This window comes from Taudactylus pleione, unplaced genomic scaffold (assembly GCF_031769625.1).
Source record: "Taudactylus pleione unplaced genomic scaffold, aTauple2 ptg000512l, whole genome shotgun sequence".
Taxonomy (NCBI): domain Eukaryota; kingdom Metazoa; phylum Chordata; class Amphibia; order Anura; family Myobatrachidae; genus Taudactylus; species Taudactylus pleione.
This window is the reverse complement of record NW_028284914.1, coordinates 1,713,176-1,730,079: the sequence shown is the minus strand read 5'-3', so window position 1 is coordinate 1,730,079 and position 16,904 is coordinate 1,713,176. Positions and strand designations below refer to the sequence as shown.

Here is a 16,904-nt window from a genome sequence, read left to right as displayed (position 1 = left end):
TCAGGTAAGCATATAACGGTAACAGTAATCAGGCTCCCGGGGTCAGGTAAGCATATAACGGTAACAGTAATCAGGCTCCCGGGGTCAGGTAAGCATATAACGGTAACAGTAATCAGGCTCCCGGGGTCAGGTAAGCATATAACAGTAACAGTAATCAGGCTCCCGGGGTCAGGTAATCATATAACGGTAACAGTAATCAGGCTCCCGGGGTCAGGTAAGCATATAACGGTAACAGTAATCAGGCTCCCGGGGTCAGGTAAGCATATAACGGTAACAGTAATCAGGCTCCCGGGGTCAGGTAAGCATATAACGGTAACAGTAATCAGGCTCCCGGGGTCAGGTACGCATTTAACGGTAACAGTAATCAGGCTCCCGGGGTCAGGTAAGCATATAACAGTAACAGTAATCAGGCTCCCGGGGTCAGGTAAGCATATAACGGTAACAGTAATCAGGCTCCCGGGGTCAGGTAAGCATATAACGGTAACAGTAATCAGGCTCCCGAGGTCAGGTAAGCATATAACGGTAACAGTAATCAGGTTCCCGGGGTCAGGTAAGCATAGAACGGTAACAGTAATCAGGCTCCCGGGGTCAGGTAAGCATATAACGGTAACAGTAATCAGGCTCCCGGGGTCAGGTAAGCATATAACGGTAACAGTAATCAGGCTCCCGGGGTCAGGTAATCGTATAACGGTAACAGTAATCAGGCTCCCGGGGTCAGGTAAGCGTATAACGGTAACAGTAATCAGGCTCCCGGGGTCAGGTAATCATATAACGGTAACAGTAATCAGGCTCCCGGGGTCAGGTAAGCATATAACGGTAACAGTAATCAGGCTCCCGGGGTCAGGTAATCATATAACGGTAACAGTAATCAGGCTCCCGGGGTCAGGTAAGCGTATAACGGTAACAGTAATCAGGCTCCCGGGGTTAGGTAAGCCTATAACGGTAACAGTAATCAGGCTCCCGGGGTCAGGTAAGCGTATAACGGTAACAGTAATCAGGCTCCCGGGGTCAGGTAATCATATAACGGTAACAGTAATCAGGCTCCCGGGGTCAGGTAAGCATATAACGGTAACAGTAATCAGGCTCCCGGGGTCAGGTAAGCATATAACGGTAACAGTAATCAGGATCCCGGGGTCAGGTAAGCATATAACAGTAACAGTAATCAGACTCCCGGGGTCAGGTAAGCATATAACGGTAACAGTAATCAGGCTCCCGGGGTCAGGTAAGCATATAACGGTAACAGTAATCAGGCTCCCGGGGTCAGGTGATCATATAACGGTAACAGTAATCAGGCTCCCGGGGTCAGGTAAGCATATAACGGTAACAGCAATCAGGCTCCCGGGGTCAGGTAAGCATATAACAGTAACAGTAATCAGACTCCCGGGGTCAGGTAAGCATATAACGGTAACAGTAATCAGGCTCCCGGGGTCAGGTAAGCATATAACGGTAACAGTAATCAGGCTCCCGGGGTCAGGTAAGCATATAACGGTAACAGTAATCAGGCTCCCGGGGTCAGGTAAGCCTATAACGGTAACAGTAATCAGGCTCCCGGGGTCAGGTAAGCGTATAACGGTAACAGTAATCAGGCTCCCGGGGTCAGGTAATCATATAACAGTAACAGTAATCAGGCTCCCGGGGTCAGGTAAGCATATAACGGTAACAGTAATCAGGCTCCCGGGGTCAGGTAAGCATATAACGGTAACAGTAATCATGCTCCCGGGGTCAGGTAATCATATAACGGTAACAGTAATCAGGATCCCGGGGTCAGGTAAGCATATAACGGTAACAGTAATCAGGATCCCGGGGTCAGGTAAGCATATAACGGTAACAGTAATCAGGTTCCCGAGGTCAGGTAAGCATATAACGGTAACAGTAATCAGGCTCCTGGGGTCAGGTAAGCATATAACGGTAACAGTAATCAGGCTCCCGGGGTCAGGTAAGCATATAACGGTAACAGTAATCAGGTTCCCGGGGTCAGGTAAGCATATAACGGTAACAGTAATCAGGCTCCCGGGGTCAGGTAAGCATATAACGGTAACAGTAATCAGGCTCCCGGGGTCAGGTAATCATATAACGGTAACAGTAATCAGGCTCCCGGGGTCAGGTAAGCATATAACGGTAACAGTAATCAGGATCCCGGGGTCAGGTAAGCATATAACGGTAATAGTAATCAGGTTCCCGGGGTCAGGTAAGCATATAACGGTAACAGTAATCAGGCTCCCGGGGTCAGGTAAGCATATAACAGTAACAGTAATCAGGCTCCCGGGGTCAGGTAAGCATATAACGGTAACAGTAATCAGGCTCCCGGGGTCAGGTAAGCATATAACGGTAACAGTAATCAGGCTCCCGGGGTCAGGTAAGCGTATAACAGTAACAGTAATCAGGCTCCCGTGGTCAGGTAAGCATATAACGGTAACAGTAATCAGGCTCCCGGGGTCAGGTAAGCATATAACGGTAACAGTAATCAGGCTCCCGGGGTCAGGTAAGGTTATAACGGTAACAGTAATCAGGATCCCGGGGTCAGGTAAGCATATAACGGTAACAGTAATCAGGCTCCCGGGGTCAGGTAAGCATATAACGGTAACAGTAATCAGGCTCCCGGGGTCAGGTAAGCATATAACGGTAACAGTAATCAGGCTCCCGGGGTCAGGTAATCATATAACGGTAACAGTAATCAGGCTCCCAGGGTCAGGTAAGCATATAACGGTAACAGTAATCAGGCTCCCGGGGTCAGGTAAGCATATAACGGTAACAGTAATCAGGCTCCCGGGGTCAGGTAAGCGTATAACAGTAACAGTAATCAGGCTCCCGTGGTCAGGTAAGCATATAACGGTAACAGTAATCAGGCTCCCGGGGTCAGGTAAGCATATAACGGTAACAGTAATCAGGCTCCCGGGGTCAGGTAAGGTTATAACGGTAACAGTAATCAGGATCCCGGGGTCAGGTAAGCATATAACGGTAACAGTAATCAGGCTCCCGGGGTCAGGTAAGCATATAACGGTAACAGTAATCAGGCTCCCGGGGTCAGGTAAGCATATAACGGTAACAGTAATCAGGCTCCCGGGGTCAGGTAATCATATAACGGTAACAGTAATCAGGCTCCCAGGGTCAGGTAAGCATATAACAACAGTATCAGGCTCCCGGGATCAGGTAAGCATATAACGGTAACAGTAATCAGGCTCCCAGGGTCAGGTAAGCATATAACGGTAACAGTAATCAGGTTCCCGGGGTCAGGTAAGCATATAACGGTAACAGTAATCAGACTCCCGGGGTCAGGTAAGCATATAACGGTAGCAGTAATCTCGCTCTGCAAAACTGGCACCCCTGCCCTTTGCTCAACAAGTGTGCCTAAATTATGCCATCTCCCAGACTTCTGCTCCCCCACAAAAGTTGCCATCTTGTGCCGCAATCCCCCTTGCTTTGGCTGAAATTTTGCGCAAAGATGATTTTGCACTGCGCCTCAGACACTTAGTGCTTGGTAAATGCTTTCCAGTGACTGACAGCTTGGCAGACTTGCACAGTGTGGATGGATACACAGGGGCGGGGTCAGTGATGTCACGGTAACAAAGATTTTACATAATTGGCTGTTAGACCGGTACCAGCTTCCAATAGGACAATGTCCTGAAACACGTTGGGAGGGGCCTTAGCAACAGGACGGAGCATATATATTGTATATTATTGTTGAGGACGCTCCTGGCCCGGGTGCCGTGTGAGACGTTATATCTCTACACATGTCCCTCCCAATCTAGCTTACAATGGAACACAACAGAATTATGTGTGCTGAAATACTTTGTGCTGCTGTTATCATTCTAATGCTGTGATTGGCTACACAGTGGTGCAGCCCAACAACACTTGTGCACTTAGCATTGAAGAATGGATATAATAGGCGCTCTGACCTAGTCAACAGCATCTAACAATACTCACTAATATTGTCTAACTGCGCCGTTCAATTTATGTAGCTCACTGATTACATTTGCACGTTATAACTATTATATAGGTGATAGATTCTATCCGTGTGCACACTCGTCTACACATTCTCTTGTACATTAGTATATCGGTGCCATTTCTTACCTATGTATTGGTACAAGGTGCTGCTGATTCCCGCAAGCAGTGACAGTGTGATCAGATCCCCAAGGCTGGCAGCGATGGGAGTAGCTACGTTGTCAGGGTTTATCCCTAGTTTCCTAGATGCAATGATGACCCCGATCATCACCAGGCCTAACGGACACAGAGATAAAGCGATATCATAACTGGTGCTACAAAATAACATTACACTGATTGCAGAATGGAGGGGACTGGTTCACAGGTAAGTGTGTAAAACAGGCACTTACCATACTGTATAACATTTATATATATATACACACTCTATATACACTCTATATACACTCTATATACACTCTATATACACTCTATATACACTCTATATACACTCTATATACACTCTATACACACTCTATATACACTCTATACACACTCTATATACACTCTATATACACTCTATATACACTCTATACACACTCTATATACACTCTATATACACTCTATATACACTCTATATACACTCTATATACACTCTATATACACTCTATATACACTCTATATACACTCTATATACACTCTATATACACTCTATATACACTCTATATACACTCTATACACACTCTATACACACTCTATACACACTCTATACACACTCTATACACACTCTATATACACTCTATATACACTCTATATACACTCTATACACACTCTATACACACTCTATACACACTCTATATACACTCTATATACACTCTATATACACTCTATATACACTCTATATACACTCTATACACACTCTATATACACTCTATATACACTCTATATACACTCTATATACACTCTATATACACTCTATATACACTCTATATACACTCTATATACACTCTATATACACTCTATATACACTCTATATACACTCTATATACACTCTATACACACTCTATACACACTCTATATACACTCTATATACACTCTATATACACTCTATATACACTCTATATACACTCTATATACACTCTATATACACTCTATATACACTCTATATACACTCTATATACACTCTATATACACTCTATACACACTCTATATACACTCTATACACACTCTATATACACTCTATATACACTCTATATACACTCTATATACACTCTATACACACTCTATATACACTCTATATACACTCTATATACACTCTATATACACTCTATATACACTCTATATACACTCTATATACACTCTATACACACTCTATATACACTCTATATACACTCTATATACACTCTATAGATTGTAAGCCTGCGAGCAGGGCCCTCTTTCCCTTATGTATGTCTTTTACAACCCAGTATAATGTTAATGTTGATTCAAATTGTAAAGCGCGACGGCATTTGCTGCGCTATATAAGAAACTGTTAATAATAAATAATATTTTCCTGGATTGCAAAGCCGCAGTGTACCACTGGGTGGCAGCATTGCACTAACTAGAGTTCATAATAATTTTCTACCCACAACACAGCGTATTGATGGAGGATAAGTTGACGTAATATTATGGTAATTCCTTTACTAGCCGCTCTCTCTTGCTGGGCCTTACCTCTGGATCTCACAACCCCTCAATGCAATGAGCACCAAATACTCCATTCCATGCAATGTCAACGTTTTCAATCAATGTTTTGTTTTTTATTTTACCCCTTGTATCTCTTATCTCATACCTATTTACATTGTTATGTGTTCATGTCATGTTCAGCATCTCTCAGGGCAGTGTTGTATTTGTTTAATAAATGTGTTGCTGAAGGGGGCTTTTATAAAGCTGTATCTGCCTTACCCAGCTGCCACCTGCATGGTTCCATGTAGGCGGGCATATGGGGTGCAGGTTGTGCCCCCCACGCACCCCTTATGCAGCCTCAAACTCCACCTTAAGCGTCTTTTCCCCACATATCAGCCGGCTTCAAGGGAAGAGGCAGCCTCTGTTTGAATCCAAGATGGCCCATGTGAAACCGCTCTATCTATGTCCCAGATTGTTAGTCTATGCCTGTGGGTGGGGTGGTCGCACACCCCTTGCCCAGGAGTAGCGCACGCCGATGCATGTAGGGGAGCAGTAAGGGGCTGATGCAGAGGTGACCTGAAGTCGGCTGTAGTTGCCCCCCTTTGCGACAGGCCCATAGGCAGACTTTTACGAAGATGCTCCTGGAAACAGGACAAACTCTGCATAGCCCCTAACTCCATCAGCGTGCCCCCACTGAGCTGTGAGAATACCCCACTACCCCCCAGTTATGCCCCTTCAGCCGCCAGTGGAGATGAGGGTGCACTTAATCAGTAGTATGAGCACAATACCCTCAGGTTTCAGTAACGTCTACATGACCCCAGAGTAATATGCGCTTCCATGTAACCTATTTATAATATCTGTATTTTAGCTGAATAAACATGAAGAGTTTCCTATGCTGTGAGAACCTCACCCTGGCTGTTACTAAAGGGTGTTAGATACAATCTTTAGGGGTCTAGTTACTAAGCAGTGTTAGGAGACAGAGTGAAAAGTGATAAGGTGCCAGCCAATCAGCTCCCAACTGTCATTTTTCAAGCACAGCCTGTGAGATGACAGTTGGGAGCTGATTGGCTGGCACCTTATCACTTTTCACTCTGTCTCCTAACACTGCTTAGTAACTAGACCCCTTAGAAGACTGCATCTAACACTGACCTTATATTATTCTCTGCAGAGCTAACGGCCGATTCCCTACAGAAAACTAATGGCACAGAAGAGTCATTGTCAGGCAGTGGGAGGGAATAAGGACCTTTGGTAAAATACAGACACCCCACAGTAGTTGGACATATACAGGATGTAGTGTAGATTCTGAAGCTATAACAGGAGACGCCGGCCAGTGGTTAGGGCAAATATCTCACCCAATGACAGGGCAGCGACGAACGCTGTGGTGACGCTGCTGGCGCAGAGGACGGCCGCTTGGTCCAGTTCCACGTAACCTTTAGACAGAGCACCTAGGATGACGGCAGCAACGGCAGCCAACAGCCCTACCACCGTGGCCTGAACCTACAACAACACGGAACGTTTTCATAGTGTATATTATATACCAGCATCACAGGAAGCTACAACTATACTGTACTCTCTGTTCTGATGTTTCATCCTGGCCTTTTGCCCACCGCACCCCAGCGACACAAAATGCTGAAAAGTACCCAACCCTTCTCGGGTGGCAGAACGGAGCTGATAGCCCCTCGTTCAGTTGGGTTAGTGGTAGCTCAGGTGTCCAGGTGGTAATCTAATGGTTTATGTAAAATATGGAGTTGAAGCAGCATTAATTGGATGTAAATGTTCTGAGTTATTAGAGTTAAAATACTGTCTGATGGCACTTAGAAGAATCGCTCAATGTGAATGAGCCCCCTTGGGGGGATGATAGATAGGTGTGAGGTCATACAGGAGGGGCAAAGTAACAGCTGAATTCTGCTGCAAAACTCAGGTATAGCAACACTGCAACGAGGCGATGATGGAAGCTACCTACCTATATTCATTACTGATCCTGGCTGGGGAGTGGTAATGCTGCAGGGAAGTTCTTGAATAATAAATAATCTAATATTAATGACTGTAGCTTAGAGCAGGGAAGAAGAAGGACATAGTTAAATATAAAAAAAGTGTTTCTTTTGGCGGAATCTGTAACTTTAGGCCACACGCCTACTCTCCAACATACCCTCTTTCTGCACAAAACAGCCCCATCAGTATGGCTGCTCCATATTATACTATTAACACCCACCGCCACCCCCTATGGCTGCCAAACCTCCGCTTCTCTGCAAACGCCGCCACTCACCACTATGTTCAGCCTATCAGTTCACTAAGGACCGGTGACATCACTTCATGTCTGAGTGATGACACCAGCACCCGGTGGACACGCTGCATTCTACAGAAAAAGGATCCAACCACCCAAGGTCACCGTAATGAGATAAATACGATATCGGTTCGACTGACCTGAATTAATGCCAGATTGCTGACTGCCATCTTCCACCTCTCGCCGGGGTCATCCATCTGCCCTGTGTTGGCCTGCAAATATAGACAAGGTAAAGGAACAGGCGAGAGTATGCGAGATGGTATACGCCAAACCCTGACACATCTGGTAAATTGTAGGCATCAGCCTATTTTGGAGGTCTCACTTCCAAATTCAAGAGGCAAGTCTGTTAGACCTGATGTGGGATCTAACAGACTCTTTCATGAAAGGATGGACAGACCCATGGATGGAAGAATAGATGGGCAGATCCATGGATGGATGGACAGACCCAAAGACAGAGGGACAGCTGGGATGACACATGGACAAGGGACAGACGAACAGACCCATGAATGGAGGGACAGATGGGCAGACCCATCAATGGACACATAGACTCACAGATGGAGGGAGAGATGGGGAGACCCGTGGATGGATGGACAGAGAACAAGGCCCATTGGTGGCTGGATAGGCCCACAGACAAAGGAATAGATGGGCAGGCACACGGACGGAGGGACAGACCCATGGACGGAGGGACAGATGGGCAGACCCATGGATGGATGGACAGAGAACAAGACCCATGGATAGATGGACAGGCCCGCAGACAGAGGAACAGGCAGGCAGACACATTGGCAGATGGCCAGACTCATAGAGAACCATACAGACCTACGGATGGAGAGAGAGATGGGCCGACCCATGGATGGATGGACAGAGAACAAGACCCATGGATAGATGGACAGGCCCGCAGACAGAGGAACAGGCAGGCAGACACATTGGCAGATGGCCAGACTCATAGAGAACCATACAGACCTACGGATGGAGAGAGAGATGGGCCGACCCATGGATGGATGGACAGAGAACAATATCTATGGATGGAAGGCAGACCCAGACAAAGGAACAGATGGGCAGACACATGGACGGAGGGATAAACGGACAGACCCATGGACAGACCGATGTGTTTAATCATGGACGGAGGGACAGATCCATGGACAGAGGGACAGATGGGTGGAGACACAGACAGATGGACAGACGCATAGACAGAGGGACAGATGGACAAACCCACTCATGAATGTGAAGACTTACTGCAGTAGAGAGGCGAGAAGCCAAAGTCATCTCCAAGTTGCCTTTGAGACCCACCAGAGCTGGAACCAGAATAAAGACCTCTGTAATGGTTTTGAAGACATCCCAGTGCTGAAAGACAAAGAAACACAACAGACAGGAGGATGAGAAGACTTCACACATGTAGCCCCCAGCGAGGTCCGTAGACAAACATGTGGCGTCATCACTCAGCTTTGTTTCCAGTCACTTTAATAAATATTAGATGACTGAAATCACAGACAATAAAATGTCAGGTTGGAATATATACCTGGTACAGACATCTCCTCCCTAAGAAGCCCCCACCCAGGGGACACTTCACTGCAGAGAACCTGGAGATTCGGAGTCACACAGCGCCACCACTGAATATGAAGCCTGGTAAGACCCACGTTATACCCGCCCTGGCGAGGACCACAGGAGTTCTGCAGTGGACGGCTCTATTCTACTACTGCTTGCACCATCATTTAGTATCTGGTGTTTCCATACTACATGACATGCTGGCCAGTCATTCCTCTTTCACTTATTACCATGTTAAGTCTCCTTCCTTTCTAGCATCACCGTATGTAACAGAAGTAGGTATACACAGCCACATTATAGTAGATTAAAGAGAACGATGACCCCAGGACGGTAGCTGTAGACAGACATGTCATTGTACAAGTTCCTTGCTGTGATTAAAGCACAGCCACCAGCACAGTCCCTGTTATATAAAATAACTATGTACAATGACATGGGATGAAAGCCCTATTAAGCATTCATGTATGTAAGAATGACATAGTACCAGCTACGATGTACATGAGACCCTTCTGATCATAGGCCCTGATTCAGAGCCGGACGCTCTGACCAGAGCGCACGCTCTGAATCAGGGCCCACCTCCATTAATATGGAGCGTCCCCCTGGACGCTCGTATAGCTGTGGGTCACCACCCACAGCATATACGAGCGTGCAAAAAGAACTGCGAGTGAAAGCCTGCGGTTGGGTTTCTCAACCGCAAGGCCAGGAGTGATTTTGGCTCTATCAGAGATTTTGGCTCTATCCCTTGGGAACGCCTCCGTCTGGCAGGCACGCCCCCGGCACGCCCACCAAAGGGGGCGTGCTGTCAGTCACCATCGACAGCACGCCCCCTTTGATGAGACACTCCGAGCGAAGGAAAGTCCTTCGCTCGCCGGGTCCCGCGCATGCGCACGACGGAGCTCCCTCCGTCGTGCGCATGCGCAGTGGGGAACATCGACCCACTTGCGAGCGTACTGCCGCTTGCGAGTGGGTCTGAATGACCCCCATATTACACAGATTCTATAAATGACTGAGATTTCCGCGCTCGCAGGACGAGGCCGGGTGCCGGCTGCACTTACAGCGACTGGTGATGTCATCACCTATATATTATATGCTATTGTGACAGGAGATGGGAACGGATTGCTAATGAAGGGATTATGCACCACTCATCTTTAATGGTCACATCGTTACTCCCCCGTTATAGCAATATAATGCAGAAAATAACACTGAGGGGACATTATATTAAGACAGCACTGAATGCTGAGTTCTTCCTGATGCCTAAAGTACTGGCATTCATGTCTGCCATAGGTTTATGTCTCGTCTAGGACATGCTGGGACATGTAGTTCTACAACCATTGAAAAGCTACAGGCTGCTCCATGGTGTAATGGATCAAGTATTACTGCTGGCAGATAGACAAGTGTCAACATACAGATACAGTATATCCTTACACATCTTTGCTGCAGTCGTGCTAAAAAAGCCCCCCATGGCCTCGCCAGGCCCCTCTGCTAACACCGGGCATCATTTTTGCCGAAAATGCGTCTGTCACAATGCGATGCGACTAGGATGCACGAGCAGCTCTGTGGGCAACTGAGGGCCTGATTCAGAGCCGCTTGTAAGTGGCCGCTCGTTCGCTCTGAGAGATGTTCGCACAACTGCGCATGCGTATGGTTCGTAATGCGCGTGCGCCAACCAGTCATTGCGGTCGGAAATCGTGCGCTCGTAAAACAGCGAAGGGCTGCTAATTTGAGTGACAGAAAGTATCGTTTGTGGGTGGTAACGGGAAGGTGCTTGAAAACGGGGAGTGGAGATCCGAACGCAGGTGTGCCAAACGGTCAAAACGGCGTTTAATGGGAGTGCATAATTAGTAAAGGAGCGTCATCGATCACGTCACTTGGTTGTCTTTAAGCATGAACTGCTCGCAGTGATAGCGGGAAGTAAATCCTACCACAAGCACTGCGAGCAGTTTAGACGCCTTTCGATGTTCCCGATTAATCTAATAAATAACGGAGATGACGTGTGATGCGAACGGCAAAGGGGCGTCTTTACAAAATAGCGAGCACATTTATCGGACGCTCGCTCAGACATAGAGGCGTCCACACACCGCAAAGAGCGAGCACTCAATTTAAATATCCGGCCCCTTTTTAAGAACGACCGTCCGCAAATAGCTTCCGGGTCTGAATCAGGCCCTGAGGGCCTGATTCAGAGTCGGACGCTCTGACCAGAGCGCTCGCTCTGAATCAGGGCCCTCCTACCCAACATTGTAGCGGCATCTTGGACGCTCGCATAGCTGTGGGTTACCACCCACAGCTTATGCGAGCGTCCATGATGATGGTCGCGATGGTCAAGACCATCGCGACCATCGGGCTTGCGACGAGACCCTGCGGTAGGATCTCGGTGACCGCAAGCCCTGGAGTGATTTTGGCTCTATCAGAGCCAAAATCACTCCCACTGACATCACTAGTGATGTCAGTGGGGCTGGACCCAGACGGTAGGCGTTCCATCTGGCAGCCACGCCCCCGGCACGCCCACCAGAGGGGGCGTGCTGTCACTCACCATCGACAGCACGCCCCCTTTGGTGCGAGACCCTGAGCGACGGCTACCCCGTCGCTCGCCGGGTCTCGCGCATGTGCACGACGGAGCTCCCTCTGTCGTGCGCATGCGCATTTGGGTACCACTGATCCGCTTGCGGAAAAGTATCACCCGCGTATCGCCGTATTCAATTTCAAAGTACGCGAAAACGGGACCCGGCGAAACTTGAACAGGCGGAAAGTACTGTCAGATTTGGGGAAATCAGCCTGAGACCCCCCCAAAAGATGCTCTGACATGGGGGTTCCCTATGGTACCCCCCGATTTGGCTTGTTGAAGGTATTTGTTGTTTTTAAACGGGCTCAATAGCTGCTAAATAGCGTTTTTGTATAAGTGGTGCAGAATAGTATTCAGGAGGGTTTTTGTAGAAAATAACTTATCCCAGCAAATTTGGGGTACTTGAAAATGGGGGTCAGCATATTTTAAAGTTGCTAAAGTAAAGCTAAAAAATCGTGAAAAATCCACCTGCCGCAAGCACCTGCAATGAAAAAAACACCTGGGGCGTACTTGGGGACCCCCCCAGAGTTTAGTTAACTAGTTTTTAACTTTGTCCCCCAACATTTTTTTTTCGCCCCCAAATTCAAAGTGATTTTTTGGGGTGTTCTTGAGTCTTTTTTTTTATTTTTTTGACGGAGTTTACCATTGGGGGACTGTCTGAAGGCTGCAGGGGGGTTCCTGCAATGTTGTACCCCAAAACCCCATTTCTGCACTTTTTTCCGCCTAGGTGAAAAGTCTTTCAAATTCAATACGGTGATACTTTTCCGCCTGGCGAAATGACGTCATCGGCGAAACTTTTCCGCGGATTCCTTCTTTTCGCCTCAAATTGAATATGGGCCTTAGACGCATTTTCAGCAGAAAAGACGCCTGGCGCTAGCACAGTATCACGTCAGGCAAGTCACGCCGCGTGGCGTATTGAAGTTATATTGTTTTGTCACGGTGAGACAATAAAGGGTTATATTTAAAGGTCGATTTTAAGCGATTTAAAATTGTTCAACATTGATGAATAAATCAAAACAAATCAAAAACTGTCTATTAGAAAACGTGTGATTCAGCCCCAGAAACACATCGATGTTTAAATTAGAGATGTGCGGGTTCGGTTTTACTCGGATTTAATGGGATATGTTCGGATCTCAAAAACTGCATCTTATTGGCTATTGGTTATCACATGTTTTGGATAGCCGATAAATTAAATCCGAACTAATCCGAACTTGTGATAGTTTTGGCGAAAAGAACAGAGTACATCCGAGTAAAACCGAACCCACACATCTCTAGCTTAAATCGATCAAAATTGACCTTTAGTAAATATATCTCTTAGGGTCATTTATTAACCGGAAAAATATATGGACCCCCACTTAATTTTGTGTGTGTGATTATTCATCCGCTTTGTGGGCCTGATTCTGACCCGCTCGCGAGCGCTGTACGCTCGCAAGCGGGTTGATGGTGCCTAAGTGCGCATGCGCACGACGGAGGGAGCTCCGTCGTGCGCATGCGCGAGACCCGGCGAGCGACGAGGAATCCGTCGCTCGGGGTCTCGCACACAAAGGAGGCGTGCTGTCGATGGTGAGTGACAGCACGCCTCCTTTGGTGGGCGTGCCGGGGGCGTGGCTGCCAGACGGAGGCGTTCCCATGGGAACGCCTACCGTCTGAGTCCGGCCCCACTGACATCAGTAGTGATGTCAGTGGGAGTGATTTTGGCTCTGATAGAGCCAAAATCACTCCAGGGCTTGCGGCAGCGAGACCCTACCGCAGGGTCTCATCGCAAGCCCGATGGTCATCATGGACGCTCGCTATAGCTGTGGGTGGTAACCCACAGCTATGCAAGCGTCCAAGAGGCCGCTCCAAGTTGAGGTAGGAGGGCCCTGATTCAGAGCGAGCGCTCTGGTCAGAGCGTCCGGCTCTGAATCAGGCCCTCTGCTCCTGGAACAGGCCACAGCGCAAACACTTTGCAGGTCTGTTTGAAGGCCGGTAGTCGCAGGTGGGGATTCTCATGCTGGAAAAGTTCACAACTACAGTCTCGCCTAATCTCATAAAATACTTCACCAGCCTAAAAAAATGAGGCTGTATTAATCACGTGCAATATTTACAGACATGCCTAAATCGCAGCTGGTTTGTATGGAAGGATTCTCACCAATGCCCGATCCTAACACATCTGACGCCTGTGGGGGCTTGTGGAGGAGTTTGGGCACTCTGGACAATTGTAAAATCACCGCCCGCTCCCCATGTAAAATCCTCACCTCTTGAAACTCCCATGATACCATATCTCAAAGAACACCCCAATCCGCTCAGTAATTGCCATCACGTTGGGGCGCTAAGCTAGACATGCACTGCTACAAACATGTAATTATACTAACAGATATTTATATAGTGCAAGCAGAATTCGTTGCGCTTTACAATTGGATAATGCTGTTAATGGAATACATACCCAAGCCAGCAATTGTGTCACCTATGTGTGATACCGTGTGTGTGTGTGTGTGTGGTACCGTGTGTGTAATAGGGTGTGTGTGTAATAGTGTATGTAATAGTGTGTGTAATAGTGTGTGTGTGTAATAATGTATGAAATAGTGTGTGTGTGTAATAGTGTGTGTGATACCGTGTATGTAATAGTGTGTGTGTAATAGTGTGTGTGTGTAATAGTGTATGTAATAGTGTGTGTGTAATAGTGTGTGTGATACCGTGTATGTAATAGTGTGTGTGTGTGTGTGTAATAGTGTGTGTGATACCGTGTATGTAATAGTGTGTGTGTAATAGTGTGTGTGGGTGTAATAGTGTGTAATAGTGTGTGTGTGTAATAGTGTGTGTTTAATAGTGTGTGTGTGTAATAGTGTGTGTGATACCGTGTATGTAATAGTGTGTGTGTGTAATAGTGTGTGTGGGTAATAGTGTGTAATAGTGTGTGTGTAATAGTGTGTGTGATACCGTGTATGTAATAGTGTGTGTGGGTGTAATAGTGTGTAATAGTGTGTGTGTGTAATAGTGTGTGTGGGTAATAGTGTGTAATAGTGTGTGTGTAATAGTGTGTGTGATACCGTGTATGTAATAGTGTGTGTGTGTAATAGTGTGTGTGGGTAATAGTGTGTAATAGTGTGTGTGTAATAGTGTGTGTGATACCGTGTATGTAATAGTGTGTGTAATACTGTGTCTGTGTGTAATAGTGTATGTGGGTGTGTGTAATAGTGTGTGTGATACCGTGTATGTAATAGTGTGTGTGTGTGTGTGTGTAATAGTGTGTGTGGGTAATAGTGTGTAATAGTGTGTGTGTAATAGTGTGTGTGATACCGTGTATGTAATAGTGTGTGTAATACTGTGTCTGTGTGTAATAGTGTATGTGGGTGTGGGTAATAGTGTGTAATAGTGTGTGTGTAATAGTGTGTGTGATACCGTGTATGTAATAGTGTGTGTAATACTGTGTCTGTGTGTAATAGTGTATGTGGGTGTGTGTAATAGTGTGTGTGATACCGTGTATGTAATAGTGTGTATGTGTGTGTGTAATAGTGTGTGTGGGTAATAGTGTGTAATAGTGTGTGTGTAATAGTGTGTGTGATACCGTGTATGTAATAGTGTGTGTAATACTGTGTCTGTGTGTAATAGTGTATGTGGGTGTGTGTAATAGTGTGTAATAGTGTGTGTGTGTAATAGTGTGTGATACCGTGTGTGTAATACTGTGTGTGTGTGTAATAGTGTGTGTGTAATAGTGTATGTAATAGTGTGTGTGTAATAGTGTGTGTGATACCGTGTATGTAATAGTGTGTGTGTAATAGTGTATGTAATAGTGTGTGTGTAATAGTGTGTGTGATACCGTGTATGTAATAGTGTGTGTGTAATAGTGTGTGTGGGTGTGTGTGTAATAGTGTGTGTGTGTGTAATAGTGTGTAATAGTGTGTGTGATACCGTGTATGTAATAGTGTGTGTGTAATAGTGTGTGTGAGTGTAATAGTGTGTAATAGTGTGTGTGTGTAATAGTGTGTGTGTGTAATAGTGTGTGTGTGTAATTGTGTATGTGTGTAATAGTGTGTGTGATACCGTGTATGTAATAGTGTGTGTGGGTAATAGTGTGTGTGTGTAATAGTGTGTAATAGTGTGTGTGATACCGTGTATGTAATAGTGTGTGTGTAATACTGTGTGTGTGTGTAATAGTGTATGTGGGTGTGTGTAATAGTGTATGTGGGTGTGTGTAATAGTGTGTGTGTGTAATAGTGTGTATGATACCATGTATGTAATAGTGTGTGTAATACTGTGTGTGTGTGTAATAGTGTATGTGGGTGTGTGTAATAGTGTGTGTGTGTAATAGTGTGTGATACCGTGTATGTAATAGTGTGTGTAATACTGTGTGTGTGTGTGTGTGTGTGTAATAGTGTGTGTGTAATAGTGTATGTGGGTGTGTGTAATAGTGTGTGTAATAGTGTATGTGGGTGTGTGTGTGTAATAGTGTGTAATAGGGTGTGTGTAATACCGTGTGTGTATGTAATAGTGTGTATGTAATAGTGTATGTGGGTGTGTGTAATAGTGTGTGTGATACCGTGTGTATGTCATACTTCCAGGCAGCGGTGAAAATCAACAGTTGTGTCTAAGGACGATACAATTTCCCCAATAAAATCTGCTTATTGAATAATCTTTATAACACTATAAAGTTGGGCCACGAATTGCCTTGAGATAAACTCTGCCCCCTTGTTGGGTTATTCTGGTTCAGTCAATCCAGAACATTTATTACCCTCTATAAAGGACAGAAGCGTCCTAGTTACTGAGGGACTGATTCAGCAGGGAACGCAGTTGCTTATACACACGCAATTGGTCGTTGTTGCATACTGCGCTTGTGTATGTATCTCAGTGCGCGTGCGCAAACTAGCCACAGCGCTCGGGACTGCGATCGCAGAGGATACGCAGACCCATGGCAGAATTGACAGGAAGTGCTGTTTGAGGGTTGCGATGGGGGGATAGTCG

The 16,904-nt window shown here is 46.2% G+C and overlaps 1 protein-coding gene across 4 annotated transcripts in view; it reads right to left on the bottom strand.

Moving 5' to 3' along the window:
* The window catches only part of LOC148501598 (solute carrier family 41 member 1-like), a 51,286-nt gene that overhangs the window by 4,541 nt on the left and 29,841 nt on the right, over positions 1-16,904 (bottom strand). For all 4 annotated transcript variants that reach the window (XM_088450229.1, XM_088450228.1, XM_088450226.1 and 1 more), the window contains exons 3-6: positions 9,098-9,205; positions 8,005-8,076; positions 6,933-7,077; positions 4,072-4,218 (exon numbers count right to left, since the gene is read on the bottom strand). In XM_088450229.1, the coding sequence (XP_088306355.1) occupies positions 4,072-4,218; positions 6,933-7,077; positions 8,005-8,076; positions 9,098-9,205 (472 nt within the window). The remainder of the gene's footprint in view (positions 1-4,071; positions 4,219-6,932; positions 7,078-8,004; positions 8,077-9,097; positions 9,206-16,904) is intronic.